Source organism: Neltuma alba, unplaced genomic scaffold (assembly GCF_004799145.2).
Source record: "Neltuma alba isolate B1F8T4 unplaced genomic scaffold, ASM479914v2 tig00013656_pilon, whole genome shotgun sequence".
Taxonomy (NCBI): domain Eukaryota; kingdom Viridiplantae; phylum Streptophyta; class Magnoliopsida; order Fabales; family Fabaceae; genus Neltuma; species Neltuma alba.
The window spans coordinates 24681-45468 of record NW_021637833.1 but is presented as its reverse complement, the minus strand read 5'-3'; the positions used below and the strand labels follow the sequence as shown (position 1 = coordinate 45468).

The 20788-nt window shown below is 32.6% G+C and overlaps 1 protein-coding gene across 4 annotated transcripts; it reads left to right on the top strand.

Annotated features, from left to right (window-relative positions):
- Positions 1 to 9289: 9289 nt before the first annotated feature.
- Positions 9290 to 16716, top strand: LOC114738701 (metal transporter Nramp6). Of its 4 annotated transcripts, none has more exons than XM_028926764.1 (14): positions 9290 to 9302; positions 12215 to 12361; positions 12994 to 13072; positions 13167 to 13207; positions 13338 to 13416; positions 13527 to 13631; positions 13896 to 14005; positions 14167 to 14348; positions 14462 to 14531; positions 15054 to 15227; positions 15417 to 15521; positions 15612 to 15743; positions 15857 to 15952; positions 16154 to 16716. In XM_028926764.1, exons 1-14 carry the CDS (start codon positions 9297 to 9299, stop codon positions 16490 to 16492), a joined length of 1665 nt encoding a protein of 554 aa, XP_028782597.1. In that variant the 5' UTR covers positions 9290 to 9296; the 3' UTR covers positions 16493 to 16716. The 4 variants fall into 4 exon arrangements, with proteins under 4 accessions (XP_028782597.1, XP_028782599.1, XP_028782598.1 ...); XM_028926766.1 differs by lacking the exon at positions 9290 to 9302 and adding an exon at positions 11602 to 11829; XM_028926765.1 differs by lacking the exon at positions 9290 to 9302 and adding an exon at positions 11603 to 11829 and having other exon boundaries at positions 12207 to 12361.
- Positions 16717 to 20788: the final 4072 nt, after the last annotated feature.

Sequence of the window (20788 nt, the reverse complement as noted above, 5' to 3'; positions counted from 1 at the left end):
ATTTTTTCTAACAATTGTGGATGATTTTTCTAGAGCAACTTGGACTTATCTCATGAGACATAAATCTGAGACTACTTATCATATTAAGAACTTTTTTGCTTATGTTTTAAATCAATTCGGTATATCTGTCAAAATGGTAAGGAGTGATAATGGAACAGAATTTGTTAATCATGAATTAGGCATCTTTTTTCGAGAAAAGGGAGTAATTCATCAAACTACTTGTCCATATACTCCAGAACAAAATGGGATTGTGGAAAGGAAACATAGAATGTTAATACAGATTGCCAGAGGTTTAATAATTCAATCTGGTATTCCTGTTAGGTTTTGGGGTGAGTGTGTCAAAATGGCAACTTACCTAGCTAATAGAATTCCTAGTAGAATTTTGGGTTTTAAAACATCCTATCAAATTGTTCATGGCCAACCTCCTAGTTATGATCATTTGAGAGTCTTTGGTTGTTTAGGATATGCTACAAACTTAATAAATTCAGACAAATTTCAACCTAGATCTATACCATGTGTTTTCTTGGGATATCCTAACAATCAAAAGGGTTATATATTGTTGAGTCTAAAGGATCACAAGATTTTTGTTAGCCGACATGTGAGATTTTTAGAAGATGTCTTCCCTTTTAAGGTCAACGATAGTATCAATCAAGGGGGAGTGTCTACTGAAATTAAAAGGATGTTTTATTTTGATGATTATCATGATAATTCAATTCAGTCCCCACAGCCCATAGCACCGCCTCATCAGGAAGGGAATCAGGTCCAGAATGAGCCTGTAGTTGAAATTAACAATCAGGTCTCTAATATTCCTCTTAATCAACGTCCTGTCCGTGACAAAAGACCACCTATCTGGTCTAGAGACTATATTTGTAGTTTAGCTCAAATGAATTCTGGTAGAAAATTACGCAGGTCTGCTTGTAAGTATCCCATAGAAAATTACATGTCATATGACAACATTTCTTCTTCTTATATGTGTTATCTTTGTTCTATTGATGCTGTTACTGAACCTACATATTATAATGATGCTGTCACCGATCAGAATTGGGTAATTGCCATGAAAAATGAAATAGATGCTTTAGAACAAAATGGTACATGGGAGATAGTTCCTTTACCTAAAGGAAAGCAACCAATAGGTTGCAAGTGGGTTTATAAGGTGAAATATAAACCAGATGGAACCATTGATAAATATAAGGCTAGACTAGTGGCAAAGGGTTACAATCAAACTGAGGGAGTAGATTATAATGAAACTTTTTCTCCTGTTGTTAAAATGGTCACTGTTAGGACTGCCTTGAAATTGGCTGCTGTGAATGATTGGCCTGTGTACCAAATGGATGTAAATAATGCTTTTTTGCAGGGTGATCTTGATGAGGAAGTTTACATGACCATACCCCAGGGTTTTAAGAAATATGGGGATAGTATGGTATGTAGGCTGAAGAAATCCCTCTATGGGCTTAAACAAGCCTCAAGACAGTGGAATCAAAAGTTATCACTGTCCTTGATCAATGGGGGATTTCTGCAAAGTAAGCATGACTATTCATTATATATTAAACATTATGATGATGCCTTGGTAATTGTTTTGGTTTATGTAGACGATCTGTTAATTACTGGTAGTTCAGTACAAAGAATTAACCAGGTCAAAGATTTTCTGCATGGGCAATTTAAAATTAAAGACTTAGGCATTATGAAATACTTCTTAGGAATTGAGGTAGCAAGGTCTAAGAGGGGTATTATGTTGACACAAAGAAAATATACTTTAGATCTCTTGGCTGAAACAGGAATGAGTGGCTGTAAGCCCCTCACTTTACTAATGCCGCAGCACTTGAAGTTGGTTGCCTATGAAGAAGGGAAACACAACAAGGAAGATCTGTTCAAGGATCCAGGGAAGTATAGAAGACTAATAGGAAAGCTGATTTATTTAACTCTAACAAGGCCTGATATCTCCTTTCCTGTGCAGGTCCTAAGTCAGTTCATGCAGCTGCCAATGAAGTGTCATTGGTCAGCTGCCATGGGAGTTTTACGGTACTTGAAGCAGTCAGCTGGCTTTGGGATTCGGTTGAGCTCACAAGGGGACCTAAGGCTTAGTTGCTTCTGTGATTCAGATTGGGGGTCATGTGAGACCACGCGCAGGTCCGTGACTGGTTATCTTCTCAAACTAGGAGATACGCTGATTGTTGGAAAACAAAGAAGCAAGCTACTGTTTCAAGGTCCTCAGCTGAAGCAGAATATAGAGCATTGGGTTCCACCGTTTCTGAAGTTGTCTGGGTGAAAGGTCTCTTGGGTGATTTAGGAATTTCTGTACAGCAACCGGTAGAAGTGTATTGTGATAGTAGGTCTGCAATTCACATTGCTTCAAACCCAGTTTTTCATGAAAGAACAAAGCATATTGAGATAGATTGTCACTTTGTGCGTGAGAAGGTGACCAAAGGACTTGTCAAGTTACAACATGTTCGGTCAGCAGAACAGGAGGCAGATCTATTAACCAAAGCTGTTGGAAAAGAGACTCAGTTAAAATTACTTAGCAAGTTAGGAGCTTTCAATGTGTTTCAGCCCCAAACTTGAGGGGGAGTATTGAATATATTAGTTTTCTTGTATTGGGCCATAGGTTACCACGGCCCATTAGATATGAGGCCTTAGATATTGAGGCCTATAAATGTATCTGTTTGCCAGACCTGAACGTAGATATCCATTTTACAAAAATCAATGATATGTAATATTCATTTACATGCTGCGTGGATTACTCTGATTCTTATCAACATCCTTTGTCAAGAAGATGAATGCATATGGTGTACAAAATCTTAAAGAAGGAAGGTGGGGGGGGAATTCTTGAGCTTAGTCATATGGTGATTGGTCGGACGGACATATTGTAATGATCCTTGCCGGCCTGCCTTCCTATAATTTTAGACCGAGGGTCCCTAACTAATTGTCATGAATCGGGTGGTTTTTTTTTGAAAGAGAAGTTTTATAAGTATTTGGATTTCTCAACTCTAACCGGTAGCTTTTGAAATGTAATTCTCCTACTAACTTGTGCTTGTTATTTCTTTCTGTTCTATTTTTTCTTTCTTAGCACAAATCAGCTGGTACTACTAAATTACTCGAACTTCAGTCAAATCGAGTCATCATTTGGTAAAACTTCTTCTCACATGGTTTTGTTTCTCTTGGCAAAAATTCATGTGTGATCCTCTTACTTTATGCATAGTTCCAATTTGATCTCTTAATTTTATCATATATTTCTTCGGTCCTCTAATCATGACACTTCTAGTCTCAAATGATATATATTTTTTGTTCTTATAATTATTATTTTAAAAAAATTTAAACATAAGATGTCAGTAATTTTTAATATTTTGTCCATATTTAAAATTATAATATCGGTAATTTTTGTTTGTTAATAAAATTTACAGTGTTGGGATTATAAGACTACAAACACACTTTATATTTTAAAAAAGAAATTTGGTGGATACAATGTATCTTTCTATTAGAGGCAATTTTGTTTGAGGCACTAAATGAAGTACTATCAGGCACTAAATGAAGTACTATTAAACACTAAATGTGGATATTTATCCCCATGATTTATCATGTTATGAAAGGCTAGTTTTTTTTTACTAGACCAAAATATACTTTATAAAATTAAAAAGAGGATAAGGGTACTTTTGCTTTCCATGATTCCAACCATGGGCTCAAGAGGTGTTCGTAAGGAGATATGGATATAATGGATTTGATTGTATATTTGATGGCCTCCTCCAGTCCAATACAGCCACGGCCCATTTGTAATCCTACTCATGATGGGTCTCAATTTGATGGGCCTCAATTTCAGCCCACACGACATTACTAATGCTAAATACGACTTGTTTTATTTGATCAAGAATTTTCTCTTATGAGACTTAGAATGTAAAGGGTTTTTACCTCTCCCAACAAGTGAGCTTCCAGAACAGGTAAAGTAATACCAATAGGATTGAGCCTAGTAAAAAGGGCTAGTTCCTCATAACACGGCGAATTAAGGTTTGAATCCCCGTTAGGAGAGATACTCGCATTTAGTAGCTAACGCCTCTAATAAGATTGACTTCAATAAAAAGGTACCTACCTATATATACCTGAAAAAAAGGGTAAAGTAATAAAGTTAAACTAAATATGAGGTACTCTTCTTGAAAAGCAATATTGTCCATACATGTTATTTCAAGGCATTCCTAGCCAAGGTTTCAAGAGTCAGCGAGTCTTTGTAGTTCCAGAAGTTTTCAACAACTCTTGTTTAAAGCAGATCTTGCTATGGATAGTGCATATGGGAAAAGACTCATTTAAGAAAGGATCTGACCTCACCTTGATTTGCTTTAAAAAGCAGCACATAGACCCCACTCATGTTCGCAAAGCCCCAGCGGGGGGATTGGATAGTGAATTTTAAACAACCCATGCTTTTGTTTTCTAGAATAACTGTTTCTACGTGTAATAATTATAGTTTTTTTTTTTTGCTGTTTTTCTTAGGTTTTTTCTTCAAGTAACTGACGTTGTGATATGAACTGTTAACTTTATTATAATGATAATCATTTTGCCTTTTCCAAAAAAAAAAAAATTGAGCTGCTCTTCAACAGTTTTTTTTTCCCTACATGATGTCTTGTATTTGTCAGTATTTTAGAGAGCTACTTCAAGCCAGCAGATTTACCAATATGCTATGAACAGTAAAACAAATTGTCAAAATCCCACGTAATAAAAAGAATTTACTAAGATGCAAACAAGTTTGAAATTGTGAAGAACCTGTTCTTGATAAATGATAAGAACGAGTTTACTTCATCTCTTACTTCACTCCTAATCACATTATTTGATAACATTTGATGTTTAATTTTTTTTTTTAAATAAAAAAAGTGAAGTCATTCACTTGCCTTGTACGCCATGCTTTGTGGGAGTGAAGAGAGGAAAAATAATGGAGATGAGGAAGGGAATGGGAAAATGAGAGAGATAGAAGAAGGGGGTAGATTAAAATGTGGGGGAGGTGCTGGAATGCAAATTTATTATTTATAAAACACACATACATAAAATTTAGAATTACAATAAAAATTAAAAATGATTTTGTAAAATATTAAAGGGTTAAGATGTAATTTTAACCCAAATCTTATATCTTAGATGTGATTTTGCTCCTAATATTTTAAGTAGTGCAATTTTGACTTTTATCTCTTTTTTTGGGGTGTAATTTAAAAAAAAATCAGGAACAGAATTACACCTAAAAAAAGATCAGGGGTAAAATTATATCACTACAAGATTAGAGATAAAATTACACTAATGAAAAATTAAAAATAAAATTATAGCTGAAAAATAAGATCAAGTTTAAAATTACACCTTAATCCAATGTTAAATTTAAACTGCTTATATGGAGAGGTGGGGACGACTAAGGAAGAGTGATTGAGGAGGGGGTTGGTAGCCAAGGAAGCGAACACGTGGATGATGAAATGTAAGTGGCTGGAGTGCGTGGGCCAATGAAACGGGAACAACAAATCATGGTAATGTAAATTTATTTAAATTTAAATTTAAATTATTTTTCATATTTTAATTATAAATTTATAAATAATAAATCTGAATAATTTAAATGTAATTTTGTGGCTCAAAATTTTAAACTTCTTACTACCTGAATCTTTAATATAAGCACTAGTTTAACATCCAATCTAATCGTAAATATAAGACTTTAATTCACTTTGTTTAGCATATTTCTTCATTTTCTCCCTAAATAGTCGTAGTAATAGTTGCAAAAATTTTATCAAATAATAGTTTTAGCTGATATACTTCAAAAAGGATATTTAAGAAAGATAATATATATGTATTACAAATAACTAACTTAACTAATTTTGTTAATATCTACAGATTAGTTATCCAATTCTTATATTAAGGATTTTGATTTATATAAATAGTCGAACACTCAAGGTTTATTAAAATATATATTCAGATTTATTAAAATATATCATTCAGATTTATATATTTTACCTATCATTTGTAGTTTTTATTGCAATCCTGAATTTTATATATGTGTGTGATTTATAAATAATGAATTTACATTTCAGCACCTCCCCTGCATTTTAATCTAAACCTCCCTCACCCACACCCCTCTCTCTCTCTCTCTCTCATTTTCTCGTTCTCTTCCCTGTCTCCATTCTCTTTCCTCTCTTCATCCCACGCGGCACGGCGTCCAAGGCAGTGCAGGTGAAGTGGACTTGACTTTTTTATTAAAAAAAAATAGATGTTGCCCGATGAGGTGACTGGAAATAAATGAAGCAAGAAGTGGAGTCAACTCGTTCTTGAGAACAGGGTTTTTCACAATTTCAAACTCCTTGCTACTATGAAGGAGTTTTTAAATAGGGAAAGGAAAGAGACGGAAAAATGCCACTTAAACTTCATAACCTTTAAATAGTTTGTTGAATTTAAAAAATCTCAATTTAGTCTCAATTGGGATTATCATGTTAAAGAAAAACATTAAACTGCCCTTCATTTATTTATTGTTTTTAAAATACCAAAGCCCCTATTGACTGGCTGGTCACCGGAATTCCAGCAGTCGGAAATAATTTTTTGAAATTTTTTACAACTGTAGTACAACGGTTAACAATATTTGTAATGCTATTAACAATTTCAGTATAGCAATTAACAATATGTTTTCTCGGAAATTCAACAAGCTCTGGCAGTCGGAAACAATTTTTTTGAAATTTTTTACAACTTCAGTATAATGGTTAACAACTTTTGTAACACTATTAACAACTTCAGTATAGCAGTTAACAACAGGTTTTTTGGGAAATTCAACAAGCTCTGACGGCCGGAAACAATTTTTTTGAAAATTTTTACAACTTCAATATAACAGTTAACAACTTGTGTGACGCTATTAACAATTTCAGTATAACAGTTAACAACAGGTTTTCTGAGAAATTCAACAAGTTTTGATGGCCGGAAACAATTTTTTTGAAAAGTTTTATAACTTCAGTATAACGGTTAACAACTTTTATAACGCTATTAACAACTTCAGTATAGCAATTAATAACAGGGTTTTTTTAGAAAATTCAACATTTGGTCGCCGGAGCTCTGGCAGCCGGAAACAATTTTTTTGAAAATTTTTATAACTTCCGTATAACAGTTAACAACTTTTGCAACGCTATCAACAATTTCAGTATAACAATTAATAATAGTTTTTCAGTAAAAATGCTATTTTTTGAATTTTTTAAAAAACTTGTTGTTAACTGTTATATTGAGGTTGTTAATAACATTACAAAAGTTGTTAACCGTTATACTGAAATTGTAAAAAAATTTAAAAAAAAAAGTAATTGCTAAAGTTGTAAAAATGCTATTTTTTTGAAGTTTTAAGAAAACATATTGTTAAATGCTATACCGAAGTTGTTAATAGAGTTACGAAACTTGTTAGTGGCATTATTGAAGTTATAAAAATGCTACTTTTTGAATTTCTCGAAAAACCTGCTGTTAATAGATTTACAAAAGTTGTTAACCGTTATACCGACGTTGTAAAAATTTTCAAAAAAATTGTTTCCGGCCGCCGAAGCTCCGGCAACCAATTGTTGAATTTTCCGAAAAACCTATTGTTAATTGCTATACTGAAATTGTTAATAGCGTCACAAAAGTTATTAACCGTTATATTGAAGTTGTAAAAATCTTCAAAAAAAATTATTTCCAGCCACCGAAACTTGTTGAATTTCCCAGAAAACCTGTTGTTAACTGCTATAATGAAGTTGTTAATAGCGTTACAAAAGTTGTTAACCGTTATACTTAAGTTGTAAAAATTTTCCAAAAAATTGTTTCTAGCCACAGGAGCTTGTTGAATTTTCTAGAAAACCTGTTATTAACTGTTATACTGAAGTTGTTAATAACGTTATAAAAGTTGTTAACCGTTATACTGAAGTTATAAAATTTTTTTAAAAAATTGTTTTCGGCCGCCGGAACTTGTTGAATTTTCCAGAAAAGTTGTTGTTAATTGCTATATTGAAGTTGTTAATAACGTTACAAATATTGTTAACCATTATACTGAAATTCTAAAAATTTTCAAAAAAATTGTTTTCGGCCGTCGGAGCTTGTTAAATTTCCCAGAAAACCTGTTGTTAACTGCTATACTGAAGTTGTTAATAGCGTTATAAAAGTTATTAACCGTTATACTGAAGTTGTAAAAAAATTTTAAAAAATTGTTTCCTGCCGTCGGAACTTATTGAATTTCCCAGAAAACTTGTTGTTAATTGTTATACTGAAATTGTTAATAGCTTTACAAATGTTGTTAACCGTTATACTGAAGTTGTAAAAGCTTTTAAAAAAAATATTTTCAACTGTCGAAGCTCCGGTGACCAATTGTCGGCCGATCGCCGGAGCTCTGGTGACTGTCGCTGCCGGAGCTCTAGTGACCGGCCGGTCAGTGGGGGTTTTGGTATTTTAAAAAAAAAAAATAAATAAAGGGCAGTTTGGTCTTTTCTTTTAACATGATAATCCCAATTTGGTCTCTTTCAGCAGACTATTTGGGGATTATGAAGTTCAAGTGGCATTTTTCTGTCTTTTTTCCTTTTAAGTATGGAATCTTAGTAAATTTTTTTTATCATGTGGGATTTTGGTAATTTTTTTTACTATTTATATAGCACATTGGTAAATTTGCCATCTTAAGTCTGGTTTCTCATTCTTGTCCCTGATATATGTCTATAACTACTATGTCCCCTCCCCCAATGTCAATAACTGCTACCTCTGCCTTGCTGCTTTAGTCTATATCCACTAAATGTGGCCCTAACAGTAAGTAATGCATATCCAATATGAAGAGAATGAGATGTTCTTTGGAAAAAAAAAACAAGAGCATTGATTATCAAGGGAAATGAATCAAATAGAATGAACTAATTTCTGATAATATGAAAAATCAAAATTAAATTCTTATTGAGAGATGTGCCTCTATTTAGCACCCAATAGTGTTTTGAACATAACTATCTACAATGAAAAAAATACCTAAACTCAGAGGGAAAAAAAACACTAACTATTCCCATCATGCCTATCCAAGAGTTAATGAATGTAGGGGCCAAATTGCAAGCAAAATATGGAGCGGAGGCCGCAATTGAATTTAATTTTTTCACGAGTTAAAAAAAACACAAGTGAAAATGTCAGAAAAAATCATGAAAATTACTAAATTTTAAATCATGAATTCTTATAAATATGTATTGTTATTTATAAGTCGGGATGTTGAGTGCATCTCAATCCTATTTTTTTCCTTCCTATCAAATATATTTGTGTGCGCGCGCTATGAGGAAGAAAGCCAGGTGGCATGGGCTGGAAGCAGTGGTGGTAGTCAAAGTACAATAATGTGGGCCCCCCCCCACGGAGAGGATCTTCTGGAGTCCGACGATGCTGGTTTCTACAGTACAGCCACAAGCCTGAGGGCAAGCGGGTCCCACTCCCTGCCCTTTTTCGTACCACGTGACACCCCTCGTTCGCATCCCAATATTCTACCCCTTACTCAGTCCCGCCCCACTTTCTACGGCTCCCATCTTTCTCTCTTTATTCACCCCTCCCCTCCTCTCTTTTTTTAATTCCACATCTTTTATACCCACACGCACACTTATCCATTTATCAAATTTCTTTTAATATAAGAATTAATTACAGGGTTAGTTTTAATTCTACGCATAGCACTTAGTCCATTTCAAGCGATGCACTATTTATCATGTTTTACAAATATATTAGTAATTTATCTAATATATAAATTAATATCAATTCGATGTCTTCTAAAAACATTTTTAAAAAATCATGTCACACTATTAGAATTGTAAAATATTTAAGTATACCCTTATTCAAAGGCAATTTTATATTAATTATAATAATTAAATTAATTATAAAGTTTAATAACATAGAAGGACAAATTAAAACCTATCAAATATTGTATACTTTTTTTAAATTTTTGTATTAAGCCAAACCAGGAGAAAAAGTCCAGCACCGTGGATCATATGTGTATATATATAGTTTTATAACGTAGCGTGTATATTAATGGTCAGAAAATATTGTCTATTATAAAATTAGAAAATATTCTGGCGTGATGAGTGGTGCGCAATTGTTTTTTTCCAAAGCACAATATAGTTGTTACATACTTGTATATATTCAAAGCATTTAGTAGTAGTTAGGAGGAATTTGCCATTTGCTTTCTGTATTTTTTCAAAAAAATAATAATGAAACATATTCTTGCTCCTAAAAAAATTTAAAAAATATATAAAAAAGCTAGAAATTACTAAATGTCAAATAAAAATACTAACAAAAATTTATTTTTATTTACAAACTTAGTATTGTTAATACAAAATAAAATGTTGTTATCAATCTTATTTTGAGATTTAGTACTAATTTTTAACTTTTTTTTGTCATCTTTTTAAAAATAAAAGCAGGTTGATTTAATAGCACTTACGTCATAATGTTTAGCCTCCAATTCTCCACCTGCTACCATTAATTTTCGCCCGCACTAACTACCGTTATTTTTTTTTCTAAGGATGAATAGTAATATTAGTATAGAATTGTAAAAATATAAAATTTTATAGTGATAATTATTTTAAAGTAAATAGAGCATGATTTATTACAAATTTATTTTTTTATATTTAGATATGTTGTAAACTTCTGACTATTTCTTTTTTTTTTATGAACAAATTTTACGTTTGACATGAGATATTATTGACGTTAATGATGGTCATGATATTTCTTCCATTTATTCATATTTCACAAATTAATAAAAAAATAGTCTACACATGAATAGGTTTTATTTATTCCTTTTTTATTATTTATATAAAATGTTAAATAGGTTTGATTTTTGCAAACAGAAGTGTCTCAAAATCAAACTGAAATTCTCAATTAGACTTTATTTTTATAACAGGGGAATAATAAATCAGGAGAATCTTTACTTTTTTTTTGGCCAACAAGATTAATAACAATCAAATCTTCATTTTCCAATGAAGGGAAACAATTTTTGTGCAACTGCGTGTTTTCACTGGGGTTATATGGAACATTTGACTCAAAATTCAAAAAGCCTAATTTTGTACTCTCTCCTATTTAAAATATAAGCTAAATTTTACTGGAGGGATTTAGTTTTTTTATAAGATAATATTTACTTTTATTTAAGTATTTAATAAGTTTTTTTTCAATTTTATCCCCTATATATTTTTTTAGTTCATTTATTATACTTTTAACTTATTCTCTTTATTAATAAGGATATATTTAAAAAATATATATACTCCTTATATATTTATTATTTTAAACTGGTTTTAACTAGTTTTTTAATAAATATAAACGATTTAAATTTCGTTTATATTTTAAACAGGAGTAATATATAAGTCTCTCGGAGAAACGGGAATCCGTGTTCCAAAATGGAGGAGTCACTCTCCCACATCGCTGTTATGCTTGACCTTTTTGTAATTATTATAAGAAAATTTAACCATCTCACCGAAGGAATCAAAGAGAAATAATTAAATTATTAACTTTACGTGAAAACTTAAATTAACACCCGTGAAGTGACCGATAACAATTCATCTCGCCCGCCCGGGGGGGGGGGGGGGTTAGCTCTCTATATGTATTTCCAATTTATGCTTTTGGCCTTTTTGATTCAAATAAGAGTGAAGGCAGTTTTAGTTGACACGGCTTCTGTTAATGTGAGGTTTGGTTGGAAAAAGAGGGATTGCGACTTGTCACAAAGAAGAGAAGTATAAAATCAGACATCCTCAGCTCAATTCGACGACAACAAACAAGTGTGTGTGAGAGAGAGAGAGAGAGAGAGTCTTATATTGCACGAGCCCGGCGGTGCTCATTGTCGCCTCTCGCCTCTTCAAGACCAGCTTCCATGTTCCTTTTCTGACCACCTTATTGGTACGTATTTTCTGCTACATCACGAGTCGATTTTGAATAATTTTCCTGTATTCCATCTCCCCTGTTTGGTTCCCGAGAAAATGGTTACCGCATCCCCGCCTAAACTCTCAGTTTATACGACTTCAAATCTTCCACTTTTTCATGCAGATGTAGTTAAACCAGTTGGGCTCTGTTTTGCTTCTGGGTTGGAAAAAGATTACATTTTCATTACGAATCTAGAAGTGGGGTATTCTTGATTGTAGTGGGATTTTCTCGCCGCGGAGTGGGGGAAAAAAAAAAGAAAGATAGTGGGGCTGGTTCTTGGGTTTCATGATTCGTTTTGATCGGATCTCTTTTGTGTGATATTCGTTCGCTGAAGAGTATTTTGTTTTTGTCAGTATTACAGGCAGAAAGGAACAAGAGAGGAGGGAATATGGCTGTCACAGGTTCAGCATCTAGACAGCCGCAATTCATTTCGAGCACTGGAAACCGAAGCTCTTCCGATGCTCCTCTTATCGAAAACTCAGACACTGATCAAATTGTCGTCCCTGATGTGAGTTTTAAACTCCCCCCATGATTCATCTATCAGTTCTTTTCGATAAAAATATACCAATATTATATGTGATAGAACTTTTTATTTTTATGTTTTCTTTCCGTTGTTTAGCTTGGCATAGTGTATCTTTGGTAATAATGATGAGTAATTAGCAGCTTTGTCTTTACTCTCTCTGTTTTCTTATGACTAATCTTTTCAGTTACAGTAAAGTTATTATATGAATGACGTTGTATTTCATGTCATAAGTTGATACGATGGAGTTACAGTGTTAAGAGCATAAGTCAACATGGAGAAGTGTCATAAGCAATATATGTGTAACACTCTTCAAATAGTGAGATAACATGTAATTTGAGGTTTATGTGAACAATCAACAAGTAATCAACCCTCCTAACAGTTTCATAGCAAAGCCTTCAATAAACCCAAAAAAGTTACAGACATCCAGTGAAGAAATCTCTATGGGTGATGAATTGAAAAACAATACTAAGATGCCAATGATTCTTTCTTTGGGTTCCTGATATTTTTTTTCAGTTAGTGACAAATTAGAAATTGCACTGAATTAATTCTCATGGTTAAATTGATGTCCAAAGCGATTTGCCCAGTGACTATGGTTGGCCTATGTTTCTATTCTGCAGAAAACAAGCTGGAAAAACTTATTTGCATATATGGGTCCTGGGTTTCTTGTTTCTATTGCATATATAGACCCAGGAAACTGTAAGAGGTTTTTCTTTCTTCTCATGATTTCCTAATCTAATTAAAGGAAAATACTCTTCTATGTTGCTTATTATGTCCCAATATTAAATTGCAGTTGAAACGGATCTTCAGTCAGGGGCACAATATAAATATGAGGTATCTTTTGGCAGATGTTCTTTCAATTAAATTTTGTCTTCAAATGAGATGAATATTATAACTGGTATTTATGATGTTAGAATGTTGAATTCATGTATCATGTATGTGTTTTTTTCCCCCCTTATTCCAGTTACTTTGGATCATATTGGTGGCCTCTTGTGCTGCTCTTATAATTCAATCAATGGCAGCCAATTTAGGAGTTGTAACTGGTACTTGATTTGACGAAACTTTGTCTTTAACTGAACAAATATGATATGTTCATGTATGTTAATATGCTTTCTTCTGATCCAATTATTTTAATTGTATTTGATGCTTGTAGGAAAACATTTAGCAGAGCATTGTAGAACTGAGTATCCTCGGTCAACAAACTTCATCTTATGGGTTATTGCTGAAATTGCCATAGTGGCTTGTGACATTCCTGAAGGTAGTTTAATCTTTATATAGATTTTAAGAATGCTTTAAAAGAAACAATATTGATCTAAACATGTTTAGTAACCAAAAGTAAAGGGATGAATTCTTGGCTGTCCTATTCTTTAGATATGAGCTACCTATAGCACACTCAAGTGGAAAAAACATAGTACTGAATTACGGCATTTGAATTGTGATATTGTGAAACAATTATTGTTTCCTCATTTTTCTTGTTTGTCTCGATATTTATATCATCTTGCTTTTTCCTGTGTATATGCAGTGATCGGAACAGCCTTTGCATTGAACATGCTCTTCAACATACCTGTTTGGATTGGTGTTCTTTTAACAGGGCTCAGTACATTGATCCTCTTAGCATTACAGCAATATGGGGTAGTTTTCTTAATTCCAGATCCCCTTTCCCCTGATGACCGTCTGACTTCATCGAGAGAATTTTTATATGCTGAACAAGTCTAGGTTTTTTACTGCATGTTTAATTAGGCAACATCCATATGAGATCGTCATGGCCCCTTTTCTATTGTGTTGTTTAACAGGTGAGGAAACTTGAGTTCTTGATTGCATTTCTGGTGTTTACAATTGCTGCGTGCTTTTTTGCTGAACTTGGATATGCGAAGCCTGATGCTAAAGAAGTTCTGGAGGGTCTTTTTGTACCGAAACTCAAAGGGAGTGGTGCTACGGGTCTTGCAATTTCACTCCTCGGGGCTATGGTTATGCCGTATGTCCCTTGCCTGTTATGCAGCCACCATTCCCCCCCCCCCTCTATCCTTTCTGCCTTTCCAATTTAAAAATACATTCTTATGTCCATGTATCTTCATGTATTTGTGTTAGGCACAATCTCTTCCTCCACTCGGCATTGGTGCTCTCTAGAAAAATACCACGATCAGTTCATGGAATCAAAGTAAACATCTAATTCCATATGAATGCTTAATCTTATTTAAATTCGTAGCTTTAGTTAGGACAACGCTTTCTAGAAGTTCACCTGCGTGGATCATTGATTTAAAAATCAGTGGATGGCTATTGCATACCTGCTTGCGTTAGAATCCATGCCAGAATAATATATTATCTCACTTTGTTCCTACTATTCTTGTTTGCACAAAACTCACAAATTAAGATTTGGTTATATGGATGCCTTTCTTCTCTCTCTCTTTTTTGCCGTGCATTTTTCAGAACAAGATTCTTCAATGATATTTAAATTGAACTGTACTTTGAAATATGCTTTACGATAGGAATATGCTTATTCACCTGATGCCTTTTTAATCTAAAAGATTGAAACTTGTTGAAAGTTGAATTATTCTTATGGGTTTAGCTTATCAAGGTCCTGCTAATGTCAGAATATTAGATATAATAGTGTCTATCAAAAATGAATTAGGATCTGATACCATTCTGTTTCCTTTTTTGGGCTAAACTTTTGTTTTGACAGGAGGCTTGCAGATTTTACATGATAGAAAGTGCCTTTGCTCTTTTGGTGGCTTTCCTCATAAATGTTTCTGTCATCTCTGTGAGTGGCGCAGTTTGCAATTCTTCGAATTTGAATGCAGAAGATCAACAGAGCTGTCAGGATTTGGACTTGAACAAAGCCTCCTTTCTGCTAAAAGTATGTGGAACACAAAGAAGCCACTAATGCTTCTGTATAAATTATATCGTGTATCACAGAAAAATACTGCAGTTTTCCAGTCCTTAAACTTAACCCCCCCCCCCCAACAAAAAAAAAAAGCGTTGATGCATAAAGTAGCTTTGCTAATTAGAGTTATCAATGATAATTGCTGATACGTGTCATACGCAGAATGTACTGGGTAAATGGAGTTCAAAACTGTTTGCAGTTGCTTTGCTTGCTTCGGGTCAAAGTTCTACGATAACAGGAACATATGCAGGGCAATATGTCATGCAGGTATTCTGTTTATGAATATTACTTACTTTACTGTGAGAACTGGCTAGAGCATTGTCATATTGTGCCAATTCTTTCTTGTTTGACTTTCAGGGATTTCTTGACTTACGGCTGAAACCATGGATTCGAAATTTCTTAACTCGCTGTTTAGCCATAGTCCCTAGTTTAATTGTTGCGGTCATTGGTGGCTCTGCTGGGGCAGGGAAGCTCATAATTATTGCATCAGTAAGATATCCTTTTCTTTAACTTCTCTGAAAAAGTTCTCATCAACTTTTCACATGGAAAAATGGTAGTCTTTGTCATACTTTGTGTTAAAGGCTTATTTGTTTGTTTATCAGATGATCTTATCATTTGAGCTTCCTTTTGCTTTGATTCCTCTCCTCAAGTTCACTAGCAGCAAAACCAAGATGGGCACTCATGCCAACTCATTCACGGTAAATTATACTAGTTTTACAAACAATCCAGCACTATTCATGTGTTTTTTCAAATTATGGTAATAACTATAAGCATGAAGTTGGCTACAATCATTCTTGAAGGGATTAGAAAGCATGCTGCTGAATCAAAGGACCAAAGTTGCTAATACCTTGCAGCATCTTGTTCTGATCTATGATTCACTTTTATGTCTTGAATTGCAGATATCGGTTTTGACATGGATCATCGGTTCGCTGATAATGGCAATAAATATATACTACTTACTGACCGGGTTCGTCAAGTTGCTTCTTCATAGTGAGCTGGAGATTGTGGGTAAGGTGTTTGTGGGGATTTTAGGGTTTTCAGCCATAGCAATATATTTGGCTGGGATTGCTTATCTGGTGTTTCGCAAGAACAAGAAGGCAACTCACCTTCTGTCACTAACAACACCTGAAAGTAGGCAAATGGAAAATGAACAAGGCAATGGATCAATGTATTGCCTCCCAAGAGAAGATATAATTAGCATGCAATTACCTCAGAGAAGTAGCTTAACTGATCTCTGACTTTAGAAATTCTCTGCAGACATAGATTTCTGAAGTAGGATTTAGTTTGGGGAGTTCACTAGGGTAAGATTATAGTGCTTTTAGTTACTAGAAAGTAGAAACGTGGATAAGCAAGGCTATGTATCACTTGACTTGGTTTGCTAAGCTTTTTGATCTTCCTTTTTCAAGTAATGCATTCTCTCATCCCTTGTTATAGTCTCTTCTTTAAAGAATTGTATTTGTGACAGCAAAATGTCAGTAAAAAATAGAACACAATTTTATGTTTTTTAATTATTTTTTCCAAAACAAAAAAAAGCAGTCCGGTGCGCAAGGCTCCCATGAAGTGAGATTTGAGGGGTGGATGTATAGAGCTTTACCTTTGCAAAGTGAGAGAATGCTTTCAGGATTTGAACCCTGTGAATTTTAGGTCATATGGTAACAACACCATTTTTTTTTAGGACTTACCTCCGTTTAATCATGTTTAAAAATAAAAAATAAATATTATATAATAAGTTGGAGTTGGGTTGGAAAGTAATCCTCTTTTCTTATTGCTTATGAAACGAGGCTTTAGAACATTCCTAAATGGAATAGAGATCAGTGTGAAAGAAAAGATGCCCTCTTTATTTCTGCAAAGAGAGGTGAGCATGAAGCCACTTGGACCGAAAGCAACCCACTAAAATTATTTAAGAAAAAATTTCAAATATTTTAAGTTCTATCAATCCCACTAACAAAAGCTTCCACGTTAAATTCTATCGTTTTCTATTTTGAAATAAGTGTGAGTTTGTCACGTGGCCTGCCATTATTTAGTTTGAGACGAAAATGATTTACATATTATGCAAAAAAAAAAAAAGGGAAGAAAGAGATGCCTTATAAAAGAAGTTTGAAAATCTTAATTCTTGGGTGTGGATGTGGATGACATACAATACACAAGATTCCATGCTATGTATAGAGAAATTTTAAATAATAGACCAAAAAAATGAAACGATTGTGTGATGACCCCACATTTTTCATGAAATTTATTTACTCCTCTAGTTCTTAATATAAAACCTATTTAATTAATTTAATTAGATTAAGAAAGTTAGGTAAGTTAAATAATTATAAGAAATGTGATATGTTTTTCCTAAAATACCATAATCATATTTTTAAATATTCTTTATTCCTCTTCTACTTGATTATGATTGAGGGAGTATCTATATAGGTAATTTAAGAAAAATTGATAAATATGAAAAATATATATATTTAGGACTAAAATCAACTCAACAATTAGGTTCTATATCTAGGACCAGAGGAGTATGATCTAATTTAATTAGAAGTTATTACAAATTAAAAATGACTTATGCAATGCATTGTATGAATGTATTACAACCTTAAGTTCTAGACAAGAGATTTTACTTTTTGATGGGCTAAGGCGTATCTAGTACCATGACATATTTTTTCAAATGTATTTAATAACTCAAAGCATTTTGTGATGTATCTAGCACCTTGAAGTATTTTTAGGGATGCCCAGCACCCTAAAATATTTTTTTTTTTGGCCTTGATGCTGGATGCAACCTAAAACATTTTTGTGTGGCGTCTAGAAAAAATACTTTAAGGTACTAGGCGTGTTTAAAAAAATATTTCAGTATACTGGGTGCACTACAAAATATTTTAGGTTGCTGGATGCACAAAAAAAAAAAACTTCAGAGTGCTGAATGTACCTTAACTCTTTTTTAAATATAAAAGTTCAATCACGTTGGCTTTCAAATTTATAATTTTTTTCTCAAAACATCCAAAATAAGAAACATTTAGAACATGATTAGTAATTACAAACAATGCACATACATGATTATAAAAAGATACATTTAACCAACGGGAGTTGAATTTAGTTGAAAAGGCTAATCTTTCATAGTGTAGCAAACAAAGGTTTAAATAGCTGCCGAAGAAGTGCTCATATTTAATACGAAATAGCGCCTCAAACAAGATTGCTTTCATTTTAATAAGAGAATTCCAGTTATTAGCAAAAAACAGAGAGGAAAGAATACATTTATTACAAACAACTATTTTAATTAATTTTTTTAATATTTATAAAGTAGTTATCAAGTTTTTATAATAAACACAGAAAGGGTATTGATTATTTTAAAACTAAGTTGATGTTTGCAAATAATTGAAGAGCCGTTTTGAGACAATCATGGACCTCAATTATAAATTCGTAACATTTTGTTTATAGTTGATGAATTGATTTTGACGTTTAAGGTTTCATCTTTATCTTCGTTCGTTTGCCTAAAGAAATATTTAAACACAACGTAAAATGCCGGTACTTCGATGAGTCCATGTTCTATGTTCTAAGTCCCACAAGAAATCAGCATCAAACTAGATTGGGTTACGCGCTAACTTGGTTGTGAACAATGGACTTTATAGCATTTATGGATGTGGTGAACAATGGACTTTATAGCATTTATGGATATGACATAAGGCAACGACCAAAGTTTTAAAAAATACTATTTCCGCTGCTTATTATAAAAGCAAGTTGTTTAATGTAAGTAGATTAAGAAAATTTATTAAATTAGTTACTTGTAATAAATAGACATTGTTTTTTTTAAAATACTTTTACTAATCATGTGTATTTGTTAGAACTATCATTTGATAAAACTTTTAACATGTGCAACTCCTACAATGACTATCTTGAAAAAATAGATAAATATGAGAGACAAAATAAATTAGGATTTTATATTTAAGACCAAACTAAAAGTTAAACTAATTCTTATATTAATCAGTGAAGGTAATGTGTTTGTGTATATATATTTTGGTGTGACCAAAGGAGTATGCCAAGAATGATGTATATAAGTGACCTAACACCACATCTTTATTCAAAGTGCATAACATCAGAGGGTTAACGAGTCATTCTCTTCTTCAACTTAATTTTATTGGATGTGGGACTTTTCCCACCTTCTTACATTTTTAAATTAAGTTTATTCACACTTGGCATTCCTATAGAGTCCACAAATATTGATTTACCCTTTTTTTTTTTTTGTAAAAAACCATTTCAAGAGTCATTTTAGTGAATAGAGTAATTAAATTTGAAAATGAGTAAGAAAAACAAATATATATATTTTTATTGAGATCAGTTATACCCTATAAAGTAATAATTTCAAGAGTCACTTCACTTATATATCTCTTCTTTAGCTTAATTTTTTAGGGACTTTTCCTACTTTCTCACATTTTTAAAGGGAAAATTAAAATGAGGTAAAAAAGAAAAAGAAAATAATTACTAATAAGTCTCCGTAACAAGTAAGCAATTATTATGTTCTGCACTAAAATTTGTTAGGAAGAATTATAATCAAATCCTAAGGAAGAGAAATAATTACTAAAAGGTCCCAATAATAACTTGAGTAGTCTATAATGACAAGTTTTACAATAAAGAATAATAACTTTTAGGACTTACTTTGTAATTTTTTTCTTTTTTGAGACCTTATTGTAATTCTCTCAATTTGTTATTTGTTATTGCATAATGCACTGTTGTCAATTAGACTTTTGAGTAACTGTGTTCTTTTTTTTTTTTTTAAACTTAATAGCAATTCTCCCATTTTCAAATTAAGTTTATTCACACTTGACATACCTATAGATATAGAGTCCATATGTATTGATTCACCAGTTTTACACACAAAAAAAGACCATTTCAAAGGAATTGACTAATATGGATATCAAGCACGTTCACAATTCCATCTTAAATATTTTCAATAGATTCGCATGGACCCAAATTGCTAAAAACTTGTTTATTTTATTTTCCTTTCAACCCCATTAACAAAGCTGTCACATATAAGTCCCAATTATCAAATGAATGAGACTTTCTTTGACAACACAAAAAAAAAAAAAGGGAAAGAAAGAGAGTTTTTCACATGGCCAACCAGTAAGTTCGAGGTCTTCATAACGAAATTTATACACTAATGGCAACCTATAATTATTTACATTTCAAAGACGAGCAGAAATTACATGTCCCGTTTACCGATAAAAAATGTTTAAAAATCTTAACTCTTGACCGGATAAGAGACTAATAACGGAAATTTTAAATTTAGTTTATTTTTTTTTGCTGTACATAATTCCTTTTATACATTTTATTATTTATATATATCATTTCCTGTCCTTAATGTAAGAGCTAATTTACTAATTTGATTAGATTAAGAAAGTTTGTTAAGTTAATTATTTGTAATAAATGATTATTATCTTTTTTAAAATATCCTTATTAATTAAATGTATTGGCTAGAACTACCATTGTTACAAGGATTACCTTGGAAAAAAAATAAATAAATGTGAGAGACAAAATGAATTGGAGTTTCATAT